The following is a 25,200-nucleotide window of genomic DNA, read 5'->3' as shown; positions in this document are numbered from 1 at the left end:
TGATTTTTCCTGATCACTACTGTTGGCAAAAGGGGGGGGGGGGGTGGGGGGAGGAGGAGAATTCATTCTGAGTTTCTTTTCGCTGCTTCCTTGCCCTTGCCGGTGTTGGCTGAGTGGGGTTATTTCCCTAAAACTTGTTTGGGTTGGAGCAAGGGAGTCGAACCTTTTTCTGGTGGCAATGGTACCAGCAGTAGGGAAATAGTCAGTTATCTTGTGATGCTTGGGAGAGGCTACGGTCTCTGGAACCCCCTCCGGCGGAGTCGCCGGTTTCCAAAAGCCGGGCTCCCCCCAGATCGTTTCTTCCAGGCTTGAAATTTGGTCGCCTCCCCCGCGTGTGCCCTTTGTTAGGTTTTGCCTCCTGCCTGGGAGGGGGTGGGGGAGATCCTGTTTGCTGCTTGCTCTCCTTTTTGGGGTTGTTTCATCCAGAGCCAGGTCTCCCTTCCTTTTTCTCTTTCCTTGTTTTGCTGGACGGTTGGTAATACTGCCTCGTGCTTTGCCTGATCTCATGATCGGTATGTTTTGCTGCCTTGGAGCAGGATGATTTTGGGCGGGCTGTTGGAGTGAGGGAGAAGGGCCTTGTTGTGCCTTTTGTTGTTTTGGGGCAGTTAGGAGTGTCGTCCTCCAAAAAGAGGCTCTAACGGATGTTGATATCTGAGTGTGCGATCGCCCTCAGGGGATTTTGGATTTTTTGAGGGCCCGAGTCCGGAGATACTGGACCGTGCCAGTCCTTGTTGTGTTGTGTCGGTCTCTCCCACACCTGGCACTTGCTGCCCTGGGCAAGGGCGGGTGGAGGAGCAGGGCAAAGAGGGGGGGGAGGGGTGAGACCACGGACTGCCTGGTGGATCTACCAGGGTGGGTCGGGGTGGGGGGTGCTGCGCGCCCTTGCAGTGGGACCAATACCAGAGCCTGGACCAGCTTCCCTCCACCCTGTTGCCCTCCTTGCCCCCCCTTGCCCCTTTCCCCTTTGCCCTCCGCCCTCGCCCTCTGTTGCTCACTTGCCTCTTGCTGGGTGGTCGCGGGCAGCACCTGGAGCACCTGGAGGAGAGGGCCGATAGCGAATGTCCTGAGCCTGATGCTGATGCTTGATGCCTGGTGTGCAGTCCTTGAGGGGTCCTTTCTTCTTCTTGCCACCCAAAGATTTACAGGCAAAGGACCCCCTATGCCCCTATGCCTCCCGCAAGCCTCACCCGCGATCGGGCCGCTTCCGCGGAGGGGGGAGGGGATGGGGGACGCTGACCTCCTCTGCTCGCTATAACGGTGCTGGGGGCACCGGTGGCAGGCTCGGTTGAGAGTCCAGCTATGGGTAGGGCGCTCCCGATGGTCCTGTGATCCGTGGCCCGTGATCCGGAGGCTGGGAGGCTCACCAGTGCGGGCGAGCTGTGTGCGGCGCTCGGCGCGCTGACCTGAGAACCGGAACCGGAAATGCCTCTCGTCGGAACCGGAAAATTAGAAAGCTATGTGTCACCTGGGATCACTTAAGGCCCCCCCAGTCCCTCACCCCCCCTCCCCAGCCCCCTCCCATCCCCCCCCCCCCCCTTTTGAAGTCCTCTGAGTTAGGTAGTGGTCATCTTTATCTGTGGTCAGCAGGGCATCATCTTTATTTGTGGTTTATAAGGTATCTGTCTTGGTGCTGCAGCATGATCTGAAGCTGGATTGACAGTTTTGTAGGAGATGGTTGATGTTGATGTGATCTTGAAGTTGCACAAGACTTCTTTTTTTTATTACCTTGCTAATGAAGATGATGGCTCATAGTTGGCCAAGTGGCAAGGGTGTAGCATGAATTTCTTAAGGAGGGAACAGATCTGGCCGTCTTAAGAGCTTAATTTAAGATGCTTTAATGGGCAAGGTATTTATGATGGTGAGTAGGGGTGAGAGAGCTTTGATAGGTTTTCCAGAGAGGACATTCAAGATGGATGAGAATAAGACATAGGGGGTTATTCTAACTTTGGAGGAGGTGTTAATCCGTCCCAAAAGTGACGGAAAAGTGACGGATTTACCACCAGCCGTATTACGAGTCCATTATATCCTATGGAACTCGTAATACGGCTGGTGGTATATCCGTCACTTTACCGTCACTTTTGGGACGGATTAACACTCCTCCAAAGTTAGAATAACCCCCATAATCTTCAGAGGTGGTGGCTTTGAGGGATTTTAGGATGTTGGTTTTGATACACATGGGTCTGAAGAATGACCATTGTGCATTTCAGAGGGAGGAGTGTCTGTCAGAGGAGAAGCAGATTTGATGCTGTCATTGTGGTGTCATAACTTCTGTATTTTCCCACTGAATAAGTGGTTGATGGCATTGCACTGGTCCGTCAAGTGTGGAATAGAAGGGCAATAGTTGATGCAGTGCTTCATTGTTTTGAAGAATTTCCTCGAGGAACTTCAGTAGCGTGAAGTCATCAGGGTTATGTTTTAATTCAATTTTCTGTCCAGTCTGTGGTTGGAGCATTTGTCGTTGGCTTTTCTTTGGTGGGCCTGGGTACTGACAATTTCAGGTTGCACATTGTATGTTTTTAGATGGGATGAAGGTGTTTACATGTTTTTCAGAAATGCTTTGAAGTTGTGTTAACGGGCGTTGATGTCAGATGTGGAAGTATTTGAAGGATCAGAAGGTTGTTCTCTTTTGGGTTGATGTTTAAGTTGGACAAGGGACAGGTTGATGGAAATGGCAAGATGGCTGCTCTAGTCTATTGATGTGGTATGCTTGTATTGAATGGCCATTTATGTTGAAAAGATGATGTCCAGGATGTGGCCTTTAGAGTGTGTTGATTGGGGTCATTCTGTCTCACATTGAGTGTGTCTGTGCAGTTGAGGAGGGCATATTTTTTTCAGATTTTAAGTGCTGTTGTTCAATTGTGGTGGACAGCTATGAACTGTTTATAAAGGTCAGCTTGGCACCAGAGCAGGAAATCTCTTGTAGCAGGCGAAGCAGAAGGTCTTCAGATGCACTTCTGTTCAGATGGTGCACCAGTGCTTGGTATCTCACCCTAGAGCCACCAAAACTTTTCAAACCAAAAATCCTGTGTGCTTTTTGTAAAACCAACATGGCATACATGAGGCAATAGCTGATGTGCTAAATGGGTAGCTTAAAAAGAGCTAATGCGAAGACATTTTAATAGAAATACTATTAATCTTTCTGTAGTCTTGTCACAGCCTGAACTTGGTTTTATCTTCTTCGCGTATGAAAATTATGGGGGTCATCCAGGCAATGTAGAATGACTAATAAACCATTTGTCAAGGTTGCTTGAATGTGTGATTTGATGAGAATCTCAGTAATTCTTTTAGTGAGAGTTTATAGGTATCTGCATGGTATTTGAGCACCAGAGACTAAATCTGTCCCGCAGCCATATGGCCAGTGTGATGACAAGGCTTTCCCTTCATGAACATCCAGTCATTCTTAATCGTCCAGATAAACTGGACAGGTGTTTCACTGTAATACAGGTAATATTATAGGATTGTAACAAAGTGGGACAACAGCACCAGAATTTTGGCAGGGGGGGGGCAACAAGAGGGACAGTGCCCTGCCAAGGAAATATGCTTCTCTGCTTCCCCAGCCTTAAGTGGGATTCTGCCACAGAAAGACTAACCAATGACTAGAACTGTTATGTAGTGAGATGTAGTTATTGAATTAAATGTAACGTCCCTCTATCTTTTCAAGCAACTCATTTGATTTTAAAAAATGTGTGGTAAAATGGGTTCAGAACCATCAATTGACTGCATTGATCCAATGATTACTTAAAGACTTAAGGAAATGTGGTGGTTATTAATAAGACCTAGTCAATATAATCATATTTGGTTCATTGTTCAGAAAAGCATATACTGTAAATCATGTCCCATCTATGTAATGTTTTGGGATACACAGATGGGACATCTTAGGTGTAGAGCATAGATCTAAGTATATACATAAGGTTTGAAATCCCTCAGTTACACTTGGGTTACAGACAAATTACCCCTTTTCCCCTCAATACTCAGATTTTTTCAGGACATAATCTGAATGTGTAGTTTGTCTCTTTCAGCAAAAAATGACAGTTTTCTACATCTGTCCCTCTCTTCCTAGCTCTATCACCTCAAGACTTTTTAACTACGTGAGCACAGGAGCACTTGTGTCAACCTTCAACATCCATGTTTTATTATCCTTGTCTGCTCTAGATGGAGGACTTTGCTTGTCAAGTCATATTTGTTGTCAAGAAGGGCTGAAGCCTGCCATAACGGGCCATATAAATCTTCGCTCCGTACTCAATAGAAGACCATGGGCCAGATGACCGAAGGATTTTTCTGGTTGCAAATGGCCCAATTTGCAGACAAATGCCTTTTGGTATGTACCAAGCTATTGCCGAATTGCAGATTGAGTTTGCGATTCAATATTCGGAAGGAGAGTATTTAGGGCCTCCCTTCCTAAACCCGAATCACAATGGTATGTGTGAATGTTTTGCGACCAAAATGCGGTCGCAAAACATTTGCATTTTACCACAGAATTCAAGCTGGTGGTAACTCATTAAGGGAAGGGACCCCTTCCCATTTGATAATGGTTGTAAAAGTATTTTTTAAGAGATGGCAGCGTCCTGCAGACCATTGCCTACCCTTAAAAATTAAAACTTTTTGTTTTTCTTCATGAAATGCATCCCGTTTTCCTTTTAAGGAAATGGGCTGCGTTTAAAAAGAAATATTGCTGCATTACAAAGAAGTCACAGACATGGTTGTCTGCTGACCCCAGCAGGCCATCATTCCTCTGATTTTTGTTATTCCCATTGGGTCCCAAACCGAGACCTACCTCATGAATGTTAATGAGACAGGTCTATTTGCAACCCACTGGAAATCGTAAAAAGTGTTCAACACACTTTAGTACGTTTGTGTTTGTGATTACCAAATAGTGAATCACAAAAATTAATTATTTTGGTAATCGCAAGCCATTCCCTATGTACAACTGGCCCCATGATCTGCATTTCTTCTTACCACAGTCAGAACCTCAAGAGTCTCAAAAAAGGTGATGTTCACTGTTTGATATCAGTAAATTAATTTCTAATAATTTTGTTTTATCAAACATGATCGAGAAATCAGTCATGAAAATGTCTTAGGCATTGAATATGGCATATTTTGTATCTGAATACGTTTGTTAGTGCCTAGGCAACTGAATTCAACTCCACTTTCTGCGTGGTAAAGGAAGCCTTTACTTTGTAGAAGCATATAACTGGTGTAGGTACCACAAGTAGATTGTTCACTGGTTGCAGAAAGTGCAATATATATGGGCTTCTCCTGAATATTGCTGTGGTGGGACGGGGGATAAGAAAGAGTAGTAACCAGCTTTGCTTCAGGGGCTGAGAATGTGCTTACAGCTAGAATGGATGAGGGGCAAATGTTATTGATGGCCCTAACAATAAAACCCAATGATTGGCTAGGCATAAACATAGGCCAACAACGCAGAATTTGAGCTTTTTCTGTGCAGAAGTCATCTTCAGGAATATAACTGTATTTTCTCACTGGAGGATGCATCCATACCATTTACCTGTGCCATTTTCTCAGTCTTGTATACCAATGAGATAGGTCTTTGCAATCTGTCAGGCAGTAGATTACCATTCAGATGTATGCTTTTCTTCCCGATTAATCTGGATGTTGATTGGCTCATTTAGAACCTGGTGGGTGACAGCCATGCCAGCAAAGGCTACATTCAGCAATCCCCAGGCAAATTTAATGACCACCCACCCCAATAGGAGAACCGTGTCTGCGTGGAAGGCCTCTCACTGTCTTCAGCACAAACACCATTGTGGCAGTTGCTCAGAAACCAGAAGAGTTTGCTAAGTTTGTGCCATAGATTTTGCCCTGCTCAGCAAACGTTTTGCTTTTCAAAAACCAACCATCAGAACGGGAGGTTGCATTTGAAAAACAAAAGAAATCATATGAATTCCGTGCCTAGGATTATTATGCTTCACATGGTGGTTCCGTACAAGGAAATCTAATGTTGTTTACTTTGCCCTAATTAGGAAGGATGACCATCACAATGATCTGGTGGCACTGTGACAGATAGACTGCCAGGCCAAGGGTATCCACTTGGGGAGCGAGTTACTCTTCAGTGATCAATGATGATTTTTCTGTTCCTTAATATTAAGCCACTATGGCGGTGATTCTAACCGCGGCGGGCGGCGGTCGCCGCCCGCCATGCGGTTACCGCCAAATGACCGCACCGCGGTCACAAGACCGCGGCAGCCATTCTGGCTTTCCCGCTGTGCTGGCGGGCGACCGCCAAAATGCCGCCCGCCAGCACAGCGGGAAAGACCCAGCAACGATGAAGCCGGCTCCGAATGGAGCCGGCGGAGTTGCTGGAGTGCGACGGGTGCAGTAGCACCCGTCGCGAATTTCAGTGTCTGCTAGGCAGACACTGAAATTCTTTTTGGGGCCCTCTTACGGGGGCCCCGCGGCACCCCCTACCGCCATCCTGTTCCTGGCGGGAGACCCGCCAGGAACAGGATGGCGGTAGGGGGTGTCAGAATCCCCATGGCGGCGGAGCACGCTCCGCCGCCATGGAGGATTCTCAAGGGCAGCGGAAAGTCGACGGTACACCGCCGACTTTCCGTTTCTGGCCGCGGCTGAACCGCCGCGGTCAGAATGCCCAGCGGTGCACCGCCAGCCTGTTGGTGGTGCTACCGCGGTCATTCGCCCTGGCGCTTTTTACCGCCAGGGTTAGAATGACCACCTAAATGTGTCAGGTTGGACATGACTAACAATAGCTGTATTTAGTTCTGGTCTTTAAGAAAGCAAATACGCTCTCTTTCTGTCTGTCAATGACTGATTATGGTAGACTGTACGATTATGCAAAATTGTTAAATATTTATTTGTTAGATTGAGCAGAAGCTCCTAATCTAATTTTGAAATGGCCACCCAGTTTCCAATCAAAAATATTGTCAAACTGTAGTGACCTTTTGCTGACTTTTTTATGACCTGAATTCTCTCACAAATTCTCTACTGCTACTGACATCATTTATATTGATTCTAGACTGGGCTGGCTGACTTTCTTAACCATATCTTCTGGTCATCCGTTCTTGCGTAATGGAGTAGGAAGGGCTAATCATTACTTGATTGCTAAAAGGCAATCATTACTTGCACAAGTATCCTTTCTTTAATAAAGTGTACAGTGAGAGATCTGTGAGCCTTCTTTAATAGCATTAATGTGGCTGCTATTATGCCATTCCCTAAATCAGGAAATGAGCTTGAGAAAATGGAAGGCTATGTTTTTAAGAAGAGCCCACACCTGTGAGTTTTCTTAAACAAATTAGTTTCTCCTCGTTATGGGGACAGGTGAGGCCAGGGAAGCATGAAAAGGAAAGGCTTTTCCTTTTCATGGCTCTCTGAGCATTCCTGCAGTCCGATCGCAAAGAGATCGGGCTGCAGGAATGCCACTAGACACCAGGGATTTTAATTTATTTAGGAAATTGGTATGAGGTAAGCAACCCCTTTGGCAAGGGTCGCTCCTCAAGGGGGGCATTTTTTTAGACACCAGGGATCATTTTTTTAAAATTATTTTTTACACGTGGGGAGCGACCCCTTAGGCAAGGGTCGTTCCCTGGGGGAAGGGGGCAATTGTTTTTCGGACATTTCTGGGGGGCTGATCAGCCTATTTTTATAAGGCCAATCTGCCCCCATGCGTGGCAGAAACTACTAGACACCAAGGATTTTTTTTTCAGGTCAGTTTCATGCAAGGGGAGCAACCCCTTAGGTAAGGGTCGCTCCCCTGGAGGGCACATTTATTTTAGGCCATTTCTGCCGGCAGATCGGCCTATTTTAATTAGCCGATCTGCCCCCAAGGGGGGCAGAAACCACTAGGCACCAGTGATTTTTTTTAAAACATCTTTTTTTTTTACAGATGGTGAGCAACCCCTTATGCAAGGGTCGCTCCCCTGGGGGCAATTTTATTTTAGGCCATTTCTGCCCACCTTGGGGGCCAATAGGCCTATTTTTGTATGCCGCCCTCCCCCAGACACCAGGGAAGAATTGTTTAAAAAAAGAGGTGTGGGGGGCGGGCGGGTTGGTGTTGGCCATACCACTACCCCAAATAAATGGGGACATAGTTGTTCTGCCCACCGGTGTGCAGATGGGGCAATTACACCCGATCCACTCCCGGGGGGGTGGGAGTGGAGGGATCAGAAAGACTAGATACCTGGGAATTAAAAAAAAAAATATAGTGGTGTGGTGGCTACCAACCAGTATGGGCATGATTATGCCCTCACTCCAACTGAAGGGGGTAACAGTCTTTCAGCTCTTCCCATGCACACTAAAAGATCTTATCCCAACGGCAAGCAAGAGGACTATTTTGGGTTTTGGTTTTACATTTGGGCCATGAGTGCTTGTCTAACTCTCAAAATCGTCACACTTGGAATAGTGAGGGCTGCCCTTTTTGGACTTTGCGACGCTGCCATGTAGACAAATCTAGGAGAACTATACACATCTGAAAACTAATCATCTGGGTGAGACCAGGGTGGTGTGCTTCACATGCACCCGCACCATTTGCTTACCCACAATGGCCTACAAACCTCCAACTTTGCTTGAAATCACACATTTCCCCATATTTTTGTGGAAAAAATATTTTTTTGCCAAATTTTGAGGTTTGCTAAGGAATCGGGGTAACAGAACCTGGTGAGAGCGCCACAAGTTACCCCATCCTGGGATCCCCTAGGTGTCTAGTTTTCAGAAATGTCCAGGTTTGCTAGGTTTTCCTAGGTGCCGGATGAGGTAGAGGCCAAAATCCACAGCTAGGCACTTTCCAAAAAACACATCAGTTGTCAATGTGAAAATCTGCTGTGTCCATGTTGCGCTGTGGGGCGTTTCCTGTCGCAGGCACTAGGCCTACCAACACAATTGAGGTAACATTTTTATCGGGGGCCTTAGGGAATGCTGGGTGGAAGGAAATGTGTGGCTCCCCTCAGATTTCAGAACTTTCTATCACCGAAATGTGAGGAAAAAGTGTTTTTTTTTGCCACATTTTGAGATTTGCAAAGGATTCTGGGTAACAGAACATGGTGAGAGCCCCACAGGTCACCCCATCCTGGATTCCTCTAGGTGTCTACTTTTAAAAAATGCACAGGTTTGGTAGGTTTCTCTAGGTGCCGGCTGATCTAGAGGCCAAAATCGACAGCTAGGCACTTTCCAAAAAACACGTCCGATTTCAATGTAAAAATGTGATGTGTCCATGTTGCGTTTCCTGCCACGGGCATTAGGCCTAGCCACACAAGTGAGGTACCATTTTTATCGGGTGACTTGGGGGAACACAAAATAGAAGAACATGTGTTATTGCCCCTTGTCTTTCTCTACATTTTTTCCTTCCAAATGTGAGGCAGTGTGTAATAAGGACGTCTATTTGATAAATGCCCTGCAATTCACATGCTAGTATGGGGACCCCGGAATGCAGAGATGTGCAAATAACCCCTGCTTCTCAACACTGTATCTTGTGCCCATTTTGGAAATACAATGGTTTCCTTGATACCTATTTTTCCCTCTTTATATTTCACCAAATGAATTGGTGTATACCCAGTATACAATGAAAACCCATTGCAAGATGCAGCTCCTTTATTGGCTGTGGGTACCTAGGGTTCTTGATGAACCTACAAGTCCTATATATCCCCGCAACCAGAGGTGTCCACCAGACGCAACAGTATATTGCTTTAAGAAATCTGCCATAGATAGAAAAAAGTTATAGAAGAAAACGTGTTCAGAAATTGTAATTTTTTTCACCTCAATTTCAATATATTTTTATTTTAGCTGTTAATTTCTGTAGGAAAACCTTGAAGGATCTACACAAATGACCCCTTACTGAATTCATAATTATGTCTACTTTTCAGAAATGTTTCGCTGTCCGGGATCCAGCATTGGTTTCACACCCATTTCTGTCACTAACTGGAAGGAGGCTGAAAGCACAAAAAATAGTAAAAATGGGGTATGTCCCAGTAAAATGCCAAAATTGTGTTGAAAAATATGGTTTTCTGATTCAAGTCTGCCTGTCCTGAAAGCTGGGAAGACGGTGATTTTACCAATGCAAAACCTTTGTTGATGCCATTTTAAGGGGAAAAACCACAAGCTTTCTTTTGCAGCCCTTTTCCCAATTTTCCTTTTTTTTTTTTTTTAAACAAATTTTCTGCTGTATTTTGGCTAATTTCTTGGTCTTCTCCAGGGGAACCCACAAACTCTGGGTACCTCTAGAATCCCTAGGATGTTGGAAAAAAGGACGCTATTTTGGCGTGGGTAGTTTATGTGGACAAAATGTTATGTGGGCATAAGCGCGAACTGCCCCAAATAGCCAAAAAAAGGCCTGACACCCGAGCGGGAAAAGGCCTGGCAACGAAAGGGCTTAAACTATTATGAATGTATTTACTGATTATGTGAACACTATATAGTGCATTATCTTTCTCTGCAGGCCGTGTAGCGTAACACAGAAAAGGTTTATAATATGTATGTTTGGATGCTTCATTCGAGGAAGCAGCTGTCAGATTCTTACTGAAAGCTTGATCTGGCTAAGTTGCAGAGGAATTAATAGACTCATTCATGTTTTAAAATGTTAATAGTGAATTGATTGGTATTTCAAATTGCATTTTTTGATTGGTATTTCAAATGGCATTTTTTAATTTTGTATCTAAAAGTAACTTGGTTTATGGGTGTTCTATTTTAAAATAAGCATATATTTAAACATTTACTTAATTTCATATCTAACATTAAATGGCTAATGTTATTCTCAACAAATACTGTTCTGGGGTATGAACAGAAGAAAACCCATATACGAGTGGTTATAAAGGTGAGTTGTAAATGTCATTCCACATAAACTAAATCACAAATATGATGAGACTGTTCGTTTTTGCTAGTCTATAAAGTTTCAAGTCCCATACATAGATAACCATTCCAGGTGCCAGTAAAGGAGCTCTTCCTCTCTGGTCCTGTAAGTTTTTTTGTAACTATTCCACTTTCAAAGACAAGTTTGTAAAACAATGTTTACAGTTCTCTGACAATGGAAGGGGATTTCTGTGATTTCTCTTTAGTTACCATTTTGCTGAGGGTTGTTGATACTTTGCATGCTCATAGGTTGCTTGCAAAATAGTAGTGAAGTGACACATGGTCATTGTTCACATTTATAGAGAAATCTGAAAAATTGCAGAAATAATTATGAAGTTATCAGGTAGACAAAATATCTGTTTGTAATCCCACAATTATTATCAGTACATACCGATATGTAATGGATTTTTTCTCTTTCCTTTTTCAGTTAATTCAAATTCTGGTCCCACAGGATAAGTATGATGACAACGATGCTATTTTGGAGGTGACGGCGGGAAGGACCACTGGAGGTGGGTTAAAAGAGCCATTGGGTTTTCTGTGCTTACACTGCTTTCTGTGTTTACTCTGACTTATATTTTATTGTAAATGCACAGATGTGTGCTGCTCTGACACCAAAGTAGAATGTTCTTTATCAGAAGGCATATTTGAATTCAGCAAGTAGAAGAAAATGTGTAACGTCTGCTGATTTTTCTGTGTATTGTGGATCTTTTCTGCATAAAACTGGTGGTTAGACTCTCTTCTTGCTATGTCAGTATTTTGCTAGTGAAGGTACCAGAGGCATTGTGAGGAAAAAGTGCTATATCAATAATTATACATTTGGCAAGTGGGAAACCAGCTATAAGCACTCAGTTTTCCAGGTCCAAAGGATAAAATGTAGCTATTCCACATATCTCATTCTTAAACAGTCAGTAGTTCAAAAGGGCTTATTATTGTAAAATTAGTTTTAAGTCTTTCTGCTTTATATTGTTTTTTGGGTCATATTTTCAGAAAATAAAGCATAAATTGCTCATCTAATGAAGGCCATAAATGTGTACTGCTTTCGGCAGCGCGTGCAGTAATAAGGAGTTTCCTCTTTGTGACTATATAAGTGCAGTTTTAGAGAACTGCGGTGAGTGGTGGTATGTGCAAATGCCTTCTTTGTTTCCTCGATGCGGTGTCCCTTTATGAAAATTAGACATTTTGTATTCACCAAAAGTTTCTCAAATTCCTATTTTTATTTCTGCACCCATTTGTTATCCCTGTGGTTCTCTTGTGATACTTTGGGAAAAGTTAGACATGTTCACCTTCTCATAAAATCATCTGACAAGGATTAATGAAGCCAAGATGCTTCTTTTTATCTTCTTCAAATATTTTACCAAGCGTCAGTATTGCTCTTGGCACAAGTACAGCATGGACTGCACTAAGCAAGAATTCTTCATACACAGCACAAACAGCAGCTGCCGCAGGAGCAGTTTAGCACAATCTTCTGTCACACATACACAACAGTGGCGGTAGATGCAGTGAATACCTACATAGATATGGATGTATATATAGGACAGGTACATTGCAAGTTTCCCATGAATACACAGAAAAATCATAGCACAGTCAGCAGCAGTGCAAGCTACCCCAGCCCCTAAACTACCTCCTTTCAACACAAACCAACTTAAACAAGCACACATGCACAAAGATAACTTATACAACTATACAACAGATACAGCAGCAGTGCAAAATTCTGAGAATCCAAAACAGAGCAAAGGCAGAATAAGTGCATGTTCTATATAATATATATATCCTTAAGATGTGAAAACAATACTATAAACTGCAGGAAAAGGAAGAGGAACTAGTGGAAATTAGAGATTCTGTGAGGTTATCACTCTACACTGCCTGTGTCACTGGCAATGCCTTATTTGAAATATTAGGTTCAGTTATCGTGCACTGCCCTGGAATATTGTGCCTGGTTATAGAGATCACCTCTGCTGTTTTAGGTCCAGGTCTGGAGGCCAAATCTTGAATGTTATGTAAAGTTATGGGTGCCTCATCTAAAGCATTGTACCCATTTCTGGTGGATTCTTTTGGAGGACTGTGCCTTTCTTGAGGCCCCATCCATACTTTTGAGCTGGTTCTGGATTCCACATCTGAACTCCTGTGTCCACTTCTTAGAGAGTTAGATGTAGCGTTGTGTTCATTTGTGAACTCTTCATTTGCAGTCCTGTGGCTACTATGCACATTTCTCAGTGCCTTGCTTGGGGTACTGCAGCTACTTTTATTTATACATTTGGATATATTCAGTGGTTTTATAAAGCACTGCATATTGTCTTTCAATCAGTTTCAAGCATGGGAATTTGTGATGGCATGGACGCATGCTCAATGTCCATTTCAGAGTCGGTTGGAGCTCTTTATAACATTTTTCATTTGTGACCCCGTTTTGGAGATCAGTTGACCCTGTGGAGACTGGTTTAAAGCAAGTTTGTAGAGAGAGAGTGTTGTTTTCAGGAGATTTCCTAAACCTTGCGTGGACCAATTCTGCATCAGTCTGGAGTACAGTGTAGTCCACAAATTGCTGTCATTGCCTCCCTTTTGATTGCTCAAGTGTGTAGATATTGATATTGATATTGCACTTAGCGGCGTGTCACTTTTTGCAGGTATCCTGAAGATTTGACTAACTAGGTTTTGTGTTCACTACATGCCACTTTAATTTAGCTTAGTGTAAATGATGTTAGAGTAGTCTAGATGTGCATTAACCAGTACTCTTGTCTACTTACCCCTTGGCTTGGAGGAGATAGTGGATTTTTCAGTGTATACAAAGCTGAAAGTTACTGCCCTTGACCACTAAGTTAACTTGGGGAGTGAATCAGAAATCTGAATCGAATAGAAGATCCAGGTTCCTTATGTCCACCAGGTTGGATAGGTTCATTCCTGGGTTCGCCGGCTAGTCGAAAGGCAGTCTTTGCTCCTCCTATGTATGCTTACTTGTTTTTCTAGCTAGAGAGTTTGGTTGGCCTACATTGCAAAGTTCCTCTTTTGCTGTTCTTAAAGTTACTGGGGTGCCAACATAGATGTTTAACAGTAGTCAGAAAATGGGTAACCCTTCACACCCAGTAAGGAGTTAGAAATAGATAGGATTACAAGCAGATTCTTACACATCTGTTCATTTTCAGAGGCCATAACTGGTGTATTGTATGCAGCTCTGGAGGTCCCATATTGAAAGTTGTGTCCAATTCTGTGTGCCACATTAGAGTTTTGTGTTCAATACTGGGAGCCAATTTTGGTGTATTTTGCCCATTTGTGTTTGAACACCTCAGCTATATTGTTTTACAGTTCACGACTTTTTAAACTTTAAAGATTGCCATCTCAGCACTGTCCATTAGGCTTCACCTCCGTTCTTTGTTCTTCCCCTTCTCTCACATTCTGATATTGTGAATATGCCTCTGTATTCTTTTTACACAGCCTTAATGAGAAAGTGGTGCAGACACACTTGCAATCCATTAATTTGTCAAATCAAATCGGATCAGGGTTTATGGAGCGCAACTACATACCCACAAGGGTCTCAAAGCGCTGAGGGGGTTTGTCCTCTGTGCTTCAGTTGAAAAGCCAGGTGGTAAGGTCCTTCCTGAATTGAGGTAGCGACGGTGACAGCCGGAGGTGCAAGGGCAGGGTGTTCCAGCTCTTTGCCGCTAGGTAGGCGGAGGATCTTTCACCAGCCAAGGTTTTCCATATGTGGGGTACGGTGGCTAGTGCTTGTTCAGCAGAGCGGAGAGGTCTAGTTGGGGAGGAGAAGGTGATGCAGTGGTTGAGGTAGGCGGGTCATAGGTCCTGGACTGGCCTGGCAAAATGTATTTTGCTTGGGCAATCCTGTCTATAAAGTCATTCCCCATTATGGACTGCGCTGTTCACTCTAGCTATTAATAACACCAAAAAACACATTTTATGAGCCTAAAAAATTCATAAGTATGACCGAGATACTGGCCAATGAGGTGAAGAGAAATGGGTTGTTGGTAAACAAAAACTAATTGTTGGCTGTTTACTTTCATTAGCTGTAATGCATCAGGAAACTCCAACCTTTTCTGTAGTGAGAGCTACTTCTGATCAGTCAAAATCATAGTGAGCTACTGAAGGCTAAACAATTTGTGCATTGTTACCAGACACCCCCACATCCAACTTCATTGACTTTAAGTCTAATGTCCATAGACTCAGAGACTATGGTTTTGAACAAAATACTTTGTCTAGAGGCACTATGACAGGGCTACCATGTGCGTCAGTGAGAGTGTGGTCTTTGGGGAATGTATGAACGTGTGTGTAGCAGGGGCGGCTCCTGTAGGGGCAAATCGGCGGGCTTTGAAAATTGCTGCCGCCACTGCCTTGCCGGTCTTCTGGCTCTCGCTTCACTCAGTGCAGGCACCCAGCCTGCCCTGCGACCAATTCTAGTGATGCTCTCGCATGAGAGCAGCGTTAGGATTGACCGGAGTGCCCTGGCTTGGCACTCCGAGGCAAAGTGGGAGCCTCTGCCTGCTTCCACCAACCCGGCAACACAGCGCTGGGTTCGACGGAGCCCAGTGCGCATGTGTGTTTGGCCGGCCCGAGACAGCAGGCCACACATACATGTGCACTGAGGGGAGTCCTGTGCACTCCCCCCTACGTCCCTGTCATCGCAAGTAGCCTTGCCACCCTGAAAAATTAAAACAATAATAAACACTGTTTGTTTATTTTTCATTTTGCAGCTCCTGCTGCTGGTGGCAGAGGTGGGGGGGGGAGGACTCTCCTCCGCGGAGGAGCCATGCCTGATCTGTAGGGATGGGATATATGTGTATGGATGACAGAGAGCCTGTGCTGTATGTCCTTTTGGCACAGGATATACTTTTCACCATATGTGACACCGGTAAATGAAAAAGCACAAACACACACCCATTTTCTTAAGTGGGAGACCACCTCTTAAAGTGCAGACCACTGTTATGCAAAAATGTTAAATATTTGGAAGATTTGTGTGCACTTTCAAATTCTCCCATTGAAAAAAATACTGTATTTTTCAGTTATACATATGGCACAGTGTCTACTGGCCACTAGGAGCAAGAGGTCTGCTGTTTGTAAATGTGCCACTGAAATGGCAGAAAATTAAAATTAAGGTAACTCTTAATTTTCATTTTCCCCGTTTAACAGTATTTAGAAGCATCATTTTGTTCTCACCCTCCAATATTGAGTTGACAAGGACTTTTATTAAAGATTTAAATACCTTAGTGCTGCAGTTTTTTTACTTCTGTGCCCCAGCTGGATCATAAATGTGACAGAGCACTGCTCATTCAAAGTCCCTGATATCAGCAACCTTATGATAATAATGCAAAATACACAAAACCTTCCCTTACCTTTAAAAGGAAAAAGTGACCCTGTGCTTATTTAAAAATGAACTCAGGGCTACCAGCTACTCTGAAGGTGTTTGGGAGCTACTGGTAGCTCGCGATCGACTGGTTGGAGACACCTGGTGTACGTGAAGGTTGCAGGAGGTTACTGACAAACCCGTTTTTGCACTGGTTGATGTCATAATGTTAATTACTAGAGTCCCGGTATTTTTTTTAAGCATTTGTATTACAACCCTTGAGTTAGAGTCATAAAAGGGGACATAGAATTGAAAGGCAGCATCTAATGGAAATGGGACTAGTCATCTAGCTCTTAATTGCTACATTTGGAGTTGGATTGTCTAATTTTCTCTGTTATTGGCTTCCATTTGCCCATTCTGATCTTGTAAGCTCTAGTGTCCTGTTATCTGAGGTGCTTTAGAGTCTGTGTCTTTAGAATTAACAATAAGGAATCACTCTTTCTGGTTCTCCCACATGCAGGTCAACTCTGGGAGCCTATTATTATAGGTACTGCCTAGAAAGACTTACTCTCAAGAACTTTCCTGCTCTCACATTTGAATCCCTCACACCTATTCAAGGGAAATTTATCTTTCTCCGGGCAGACTTATACATTCTAGTCAGACTATCTTCGACTGTCACATTGGCTGAGGCAAATCACCATGCTACTCCACCGGTCACTGATGTACTATATTTGCCTTCTTCCACACTGGTAATCAATCACTTTAGTGGAAGGAAGCCTGTTATCCCACTAACTTTAGCCAATACTTAGATGGCACATCCACAGAAATGACACTGCATTCTTGGATTTATGAAACTGTTACATGAAGTGCTTTTTACCTCATAACATTACTAATGTGCTTAAAACTATTATGTTTTCATAGGTGACATTTGCCAACAGTTTACAAAGGAAGTCTTTGAGATGTATGAAAATTATGCAAACTATAAGTCCTGGGTCTTTGAAGTTTTAAATTATACAACAGCAGAAATTGGTAAGAAACAACAACAAAATGCAGTTGCTTGTACCCCTATCGATGTAATGCTTCTTTGGTTACAATAGATTGTGTTTTGCAGGTGGCTTGCATCACGCATCTGCATGTATTTCTGGAGAAGGTGTCTACAAGTTTTTAAAATACGAAGCTGGGACCCACCGGGTGCAGCGAATTCCTGAAGTTGGCTTGTCGTCCAGGATGCAGCGAATTCATACTGGGACAATGACAGTTATTGTGCTCCCTAGACCCGATGAGGTAAACTAACAAGTAACCACATCAGAAAAGAGAGGGTTGCAATTCAGGAGCTTGTGACTTTGCAACATAAAATGAAGCACTGCAATTTATATGTTATGTTTTCTTCATATATATTACCTCAACCATTCAGATCCAAATTGCCGTGTTAGTAGGCAAATTGCAATAATGTCGAGTTGGATGTCCATGGTAGCGGTCAAGGCATGCAGTTTGAGATCAGCAGTTCTTTTGTTTATGACCTAATTTGCATACTTTGAACAATTCAAATTTTAAATCTCTATTATTTTCTGACAGGGACATTTTTAAAACGTACAGCTATACCCAATTTGTCTGTGTACAATAGACTGTAATTTTGGTTCAGGCAGCATAACACGTCTGATTGTCAAATTCCCTAAGTTGAGAACAAGAATGATTTCCTCCTATGCTAAATGAGACAGAGTCTGTAATTTAATTCCCCTCAGACTGAGCAACAGTAGTCTGCACCTATTCCTTACCTTTAGAAGGTATTCACAATTCCAAAGACTGGTGTAAACTCTTGGATCCCTAACCAAGAAATGTGAATCAGTATATCAACCTCCCCTTGTCCAGACAAATCTTGAGAATGTGTGTTTTATAAGGCTCCAAACTATAAATTGCATGGACTATTGTTTTACCAACCACTTGAAAGCAACTTCAATAATTCTGAGAAAAGGTTTGAGTTGTTTGTTACAATTTTTGCAACTGTGAACCATCAGAGTCAGAGAATTCAGTGTGTAAAGTGAAAGACTGCTGCTCAGTTTGTGCACTATGACCACTGAATGTGAAGTTGGCTATCAAATAAGTTGGCCTTTTTTATGCTGTTAGTGATAGTACTCAAATAATTCAATGTGCATGTTCCTATATGACTTACCTAAAGGTTTGAAAATGCAACTTTCATTTGCCCATCAAAGATTGTATAGTTTTGAAAATTACTGTAGACATGTTTAAAAACTGAGGGTGCTAGATTATAGGATGCCTGTTACAATTATGAATAGGCCTCATCCTCTGCCATTTGGCCACTCAATTGTAATTTAGCAAATTGCTTTCTCCGAGGTGATTATGACACTCTCTTCAAGATCAAATACATCTTTTCTTCTGACCAGGTTCCAGTCCATGTTGGGTGCATTTGGAAGACAAAATGCAGCACAGATAGATGATTTGAAAAAAATATATATTGATGGATGGCAAAGTATCCTGTCCCATTGTAGTGCTATATAGTAGGCACTAATGAGCTTTACAAAACAGGTAGATAAATGAGGAAAACTTAGTAGCTATGTTGGTATCACTATTTGAAGTTGGGTGAATGAATGTAAGGATAACTTGAGATCTGGTCACTAAAGACAGATTTGAGAATATTTAACATATCTACACAGACTTTACATTCTTTTTTTTTATAATCAAATTTTTATTGTTTTGAAAAAGGTACAAATTAGGACAAACAAATAACTAGCAAAACTTGATCTCTTTCACACCGGTTGGACAATAAATTCTGATCTGATCTTTCAATGCTTCAGACAACTGTAAGAAATCACTTCATCACATTTTGCCAGGGTAAAAACAAGGAAGGAAGAACGAGGGTATACATATATTCTAAGCCCCATATCTTAGCTTAGGAGTCCCACCCATTTCCCCCATATTCTTTCATACTTGTGAGGGCATCCCCTTGATTCATACACCACTTTTTCTTGGGCTGCACACCAGTCCACCCCCTTCCTCCATTTCTGAAGAGAAGGACCTTTGATATTCTTCCATGCGGCTGCTATATCTCTCTTTGCTACCGCACTCGCTATACCGACCAATGTTTTATCTGCTCTAGATCCCTCCATATCACTCATCATCCCTAATAGTATTGTTTTGGGAGTCAGTACCTGTGATGATCCCAAGAGAACCTCTGGATCACTGGGCAGGACCATATCATGTGATAAAAGTCAGCTTTGTCTTCCTTGCATCTTGGGCCGACCAGAGTCAAGGGCACCCATTTTGTACATTCTGTCTGGAGTTAGATATGCTTTGTGTAGATAGAAGAATTGTGTCACCCTTAACCTCGTCGACATTACCAGCATTCGGGGGGCCATCAGTGCCTCCACCCAGTCTTCCTCTTCAAGTGGACCCACCCATTTCTCCCAACCTTTCTTGAGATGATCCAGATCCCCTGGAGCGTTTGAGATCAGCATTCTATAGATTTGAGAGACCCCCTTCCTCCCCAGATTGCCCATTATTGTTTTGGCTTCTACCGGGTTGAACTCTGGTATATGGGATATTTCTTTCAAGTGCTTAGTGAGGGCATGTCGGAGCTGGAGATATTTAAAGAATTGTTTCGGGGATAGTTGGAATTCTTGCTGCATTTCATCAAAGGATTTCATCAAGCTTCCTTTCCATACGTCCCCAACCAAGGATATTCCCAATGTGTCCCAATTACCGAACCCTTCCAACCCGGCCGTCTCTCTCAGCCATCTGCCATGCCACAGCGGTGTTTGTCGAGTGACCACTTTGCTCCAACCGGTATGTCTCAGAGCCGCTCTCCATGCCAAAAATACCGCTCTGGTGATGGGCTCTAGATTCAAGGGGATTGGAGCCCCATATAGCACATCCAGGATATGGGGATATCCCAAGGCGTCTAATTCCACCTGATATGCTGGATCTGACCAGCCTCCGTTGAACCAGTCATGTACCACCAGGAGCTGTGCTGCCAGGTAATACAGGTATGGGTCAACTATGCCCAACCCCCGTCATATATGTCTCTTCGGCAGTTCCGGGTTGCTACTTTATGTCTCGCTCCCCCCCATGTAAAGGAGGTGGTGATTCCGTCCAGTTTTTTAAACCACGAGCGTGGAATGTTAAATGGTAAGTTCTGGACCACGTATAAGAGGCGAGGTAGGATCCTCATTTTGTACAAGGCAATACGGCCCAGAATATTCAGCGGTAGAGACTGCCAATGCCTAAGGTCTTCCCGTATACGAGACATCAGTGGATTTAGATTCAGGGACCAGGACAACTCAGGGAGCAGTGCGACCCATATCCCCAAGTATTTAAAACTTACCCGACGCAGTGGAACCGTCTCCTGCCAGTCAAAGCAGTCTCTCGACTGCGTCAATGGGACCAGCACCGATTTGGACGGGTTCATTTTGAGCCCCGAGATCTCTTCGAAGTGTCGCAGTAACTGGAAGCTCCGGGGTCCGGTAACTCCCGGGTTCGCCATGTACAGCAGGACATCATCCGCGTATAAGGCCACTCGATCTTCATAAGAGGGGCCCCATCTCCAACCCTGGTAAATCGGATCATCTCTCAACATTCTCACCAAAGGCTCAATGGCCAGAGCAAAGAGGAGAGGGGAGAGGGGGCAGCCCTGTCTCGTTCCCCGCTGTATCAGAAAGTCCGAGGACAAAACTCCATTAACCCGCACCCGTGCCATGGGTCTGGTATACAGGGCCTGGACCAGTCTACGAAATCGTGGCACAAAGCCTGCCCGCCGGAGTACCGTGAAAAGGAATTCCCAGTTCACTGAGTCAAATGCCTTTTCAAAATCGATGAATAGGAGAGCTAGTTGCTGGGGTAAACGGTGACGTCCTGCAAGAGCCACTTGGAGCCTTCGAATACAATGGCGTGTGCTACGTCCGGTCATGAAGCCGCATTGGTCAGGGTGCACCAGTAAGGGCATCACCCTTTTAAGGCGGGAGGCCAACATTGTGGCATAGATCTTTATTTCACTATTTATGAGAGATATGGGTCTGTAGCCTGCGCACGAGAGGGAGGGGGTTGGGTCTTAGGCAACACAACTATGGTGGCAATGTCTAGACCATCTGGAAAGAAGCCCTTTTGGTCCACCTCGGCATAGAGATTCATTAGATGGGGGACCAGCTCTTCCCTAAATCTTTTATAGTATTCTGGGTGAAACCCATCGGGTCCTGGAGTTTTCCCCACCCCCATTGCCACTATGGCCTCGCTAATTTCCGCTTCCGTGAACTGTTCCTCCAGAGCCCGTATGTCCACCGTAGGCAGAGCCGGGAATGACCCGACCCCCAAGGATCCGTCTGGAGAGTCCCCAACCTCTGAACTTGTGGCTCGGTATAGGGTCTTATAGTATTTGGCGAATGTTTCGGCCACCTCCTGGAGCTCCACCACTCGCTCTCCCCGTTCATTGTCTATCTCAGGGACGATTCGGGGAGCCTGTTGTTGGGAAACCAACCAATACAGTAATTTCCCTGTTTTATTACCCCAACCGTATACTCGAGCCGTAGAGGCCCGCCACGTGTTTTGCCGTTTCTAGGGATAGACTGCGTATTTCTTCTTGAATCAACAAAAGGTTTCTGGTTATTTGTTCGTCTGAGTGAGATTCCTGTTCTCTCTCCAGAAGAGTGGCACGAGCCTCCAGTTGTATGATTCTGGAGTTGCGGGCGTGTTCCCGAGAACGGATCAAACCTTTGGCTATCCCTCTCATTACTACCTTACTTGCAGCCCATAGGATTCCTGGTGATCTCACCGAGCCCTCATTAGTGATGAAATAGTCACGCAACGACACCCTTAAACTATCTACCACTTCCTCATCTTGCAAATGCCATGCGTTTAGTCTCCATATGGGGCGGGTCAGCCAGGCCCATCCTAAGCCAAACCGGCGCGTGGTCCGAGATCCCACGCGGTAGGATCTCGATGTGAGTGAGGTGTCCACAATCCCTGAATGATACAAATACCAAGTCTATTCTGGACTGTGTGTTGTGGGCTGCCGACCTATGCGTGAATTGTTTGCTTCTCGGGTGCCACACCCTCCAAGCATCGCAGAGCCCTGTTGATGCCATCCATCCTTCCAGACTATTGGACAGTGCCTGTCTATGTGTCGAAGGTCCCCCGCTTGTATCTAGCTCTGGGTTTGGGACTGCGTTGAAATCGCCCCCTATTACCGTTTTCCCGGGGGGTAATTCTGCTAGTAACCTTGTCAAATCTTCTAGAGTTTTACGCACCAAGTTCGGGGGAGCATATGCGCTCACAATATTCATTGTCTGGCCTTCTACCAAGCCTGAGATTGCCATGTACCTCCCCAGCGGGTCTCTCCATTCTTGTCTCACCACCAGGGGTAGGGAGTGATGTAGCAGTACAGCAACCCCCCTTGAGCCTCTTGTAAACCCTGCATGGAATACCCTGTCAAATCCCTTGCAGGCTAAGAAGGTGCACTGGTTCCCCAAGAGGTGTGTTTCCTGCATCAGAAGTATGTTAGGTTTGTGTCTATGAATGTAGGTGAAGTACTGCTGATCTCTTAATCTTGTCAAGGAGCCCGTTGACGTTCCACGATATTATGTGAGTCATCCCCATTCTTTCCCTCTCATCCATCCCCGCCCCAGCCCCCGCAGTCTCTCCCCTGGATCCTTCCAGGCCTTTCTGTGTCTGAGTGTCCTATCACTATTGTTCCCTGCCGGTATTAGAGACCCTAAACCTACATTGACTATTTTGAACAATAACAACAGCCTGCTGGCTGGAAAGAACCAAACAGGCCCCCTCAACTCCCAACCCACCCCATACTTCCCCCCAGAAGCATCTGTCGCCCAATACCAACAGCCTGTTCCCAAACATAACAAGCTGCTAACTGCTTGTGTCTGAGCTTTGGTGGACCCCTCCATTTTTTCGGATTAAGAAGTGCTTAAGTTTGTAATGCTTGACTCCAAGCCTGACGACCCTCTCCTTGGTCTCTGGCCTTTCAAGTCTGTCTTTCCTCTCTCCCCCTCTCCGGAGGAGGACTCAAATCACTGGACTCTGTGAGAGATCCGTGTCATCTACAGTTCCGGAGAGCAGTTCTCTAGGATCCGGGGGGGTCTGGTTCATTTCTTTGTCTCTCGGTCTCACTTCTACCCCCTGTCTTTGGGTTGATTCCTCAGCGGATCCTCGAGGGGAGCCCGAGATCGTCTCCCCCCCCTCCCTGCGCCTCCTGGAACGAGTTCTTTGGCGAGACCTCCGTGGCTGTCGCTGCCGGATGCTCCTTTGCTGGCCCGAGAGTGCCAGTCGTCGTTCTCCCTCATTAGGGCCCATCGGGACCTCTTCGGTCAACCACCTCCAGGCCTGATCTGGGGATTCAAAGAAGTGGGTCTTAGTGCCGTGAACCACCCTTAGCTTGGCCGGGAAGAGGAGACGGTACGGAACTTCCATCGCCCTTAGTTTTTGTTTTATTTCTATAAACGAACGGCGTTGCGTTTGAACGTCTTTAGTGTAATCAGGAAACACCATAACTTTGGACCCATCACAATGCAGCTCTCCTTTTGTTCTTGCCGCCTGGAGAATCGCATCCCTGTCTCTAAAGTTAAAGAGTCTAAGGATCACTGGCCTCGGTGGAGAGCCTGGTGGGGGTCTGGTTTGTAGGGCCCGATGGGCACGTTCGATCGCAAACCAGGGTGTCAGAAGATCCCGGGGCAGCCAAGACCGGAACCAGTCCTCCAGGAATATGGCCAGAGAGGACGCGGCAGTGTTTTCGGTCAGTCCCACAATTCTGAGGTTGTTGCGGCGGGATCTATTTTCGGCATCCTCTGCCCTTCGATATAGTTCCGCTGTCCGGGTTGTTAAAGTTGATACCTGTGCTTTAAGGGTCGCCAGCTCGTCTTCCACCGTAGAGATCCTGGACTCCGCTTCTGCAATCCTCGCTGTAGCATTGCGAAGGTCCTGGCGCACCAGGGCCACGTCCACCCTTACTTCCCCAATTTTGCCCTCCACCGCCTCTTGGGAGGAGTGTATTGCTTGAAGAATAGTTGCCAGATTGCTGTTCCCAGTTTGTTTCTCGTCATTATTGCTGGTCTTTCGGTCCTCTTTCGAGGCTCCGTTGGGCCCCGTGGCGAATTGATCAATGCGCGTTTGCGCCGCGGCGGGCGGGTTTGCCTATCTTTGCCCATTTAACTACCTTGTTGGGCCTGCTTGCGGGATATTTCCTTGCCGCTTATTCCTCGGTTTCTCCCGGAGTTCCCGTTTCTGCCCTTGTGCTCACTTCTGCTGGTGTGTCAAAGTTCGTCCTTTCGTCCCATGGGCCTCAGCCTTTCTTTATGTCAGCCTTGCCGAAAGGCTCCATTCATCACCTTGTCCACCTCAGATCTTTATTTCCTCGTGGCCGAGGACTGTTAATCACGAAAAAAGGGGGGGGGGGGGAAGCGGGGAAACGATAACTCACTCTCCCCTGCCCCTGGTCACAAAAGGGGCGATGAGGAAGCGATGAAAAGGTCCCCGCCATCCACCCCCGTCCTTCAGGGTGCTCCCAGCATTCTCGGGATCTCCAGGCCTGTTTCAGTCCCTCTGATTCAGCGCCACTTCCCGCCGTCCGTGGGGGATCGGGCCCTCCCCAGCCGAGGCCTCCCTGTTTCACTGCTTTCTGTCTTCTTCGTACCTGTCAGTTGGGCGCGGGACATCTGAATCTGAGGACCTCCTCTCTCCTCCCCAGCCTGCCCGTCATCGTCAGATCTAAGCGCCGTCTTTGGTTTTTTCCCCCTTCAGGCCGGTCGCCTCCGGTCGCCGCCGCTTCACCGGTGGCGATTATGCGGTCTGAGCGCCCGCCATTTTGCGTGCGGGCCGCTCCGTCCGTTCTTCGCTCCTCCCGGGCCCTCGAGCACCGGACCACAACTCCTCTGCTCCGGGGGTTGCCCCGATCCTTCTCCGTCTCGTCCCTCCTCCGGGTGGGGCCGATTCGTGCGCGATTCCCGAGCGGATGACGGAGGGGTACGGAGCACCTTTAAGGTGCAGCCGCCATCTTGACGCTCAGGCCACAGCCAGACTTCACATTCTTGTGTCAGATTTGAAACTTCCTTTAGGTTAAATATTAATTTATTTGAAAATTATAT

General features: G+C 45.4%; 1 protein-coding gene across 5 annotated transcripts in view; it reads left to right on the top strand.

Moving 5' to 3' along the window:
* MTRF1 (mitochondrial translation release factor 1) overlaps window positions 1–25,200 on the top strand; it is a 119,499-nt gene that overhangs the window by 56,211 nt on the left and 38,088 nt on the right. For all 5 annotated transcript variants that reach the window (XM_069205344.1, XM_069205340.1, XM_069205342.1 and 2 more), the window contains 3 exons: window positions 11,240–11,321; window positions 17,021–17,128; window positions 17,211–17,383. In XM_069205344.1, coding sequence (XP_069061445.1) covers window positions 11,240–11,321; window positions 17,021–17,128; window positions 17,211–17,383 — 363 coding nt within the window. The remainder of the gene's footprint in view (window positions 1–11,239; window positions 11,322–17,020; window positions 17,129–17,210; window positions 17,384–25,200) is intronic.

Source organism: Pleurodeles waltl, chromosome 8 (assembly GCF_031143425.1).
Source record: "Pleurodeles waltl isolate 20211129_DDA chromosome 8, aPleWal1.hap1.20221129, whole genome shotgun sequence".
NCBI classification, from domain to species: Eukaryota; Metazoa; Chordata; class Amphibia; order Caudata; family Salamandridae; genus Pleurodeles; species Pleurodeles waltl.
The sequence above is the reverse complement of the archived record's forward strand: the minus strand, read 5'-3'. Positions and strand labels throughout refer to the sequence as shown.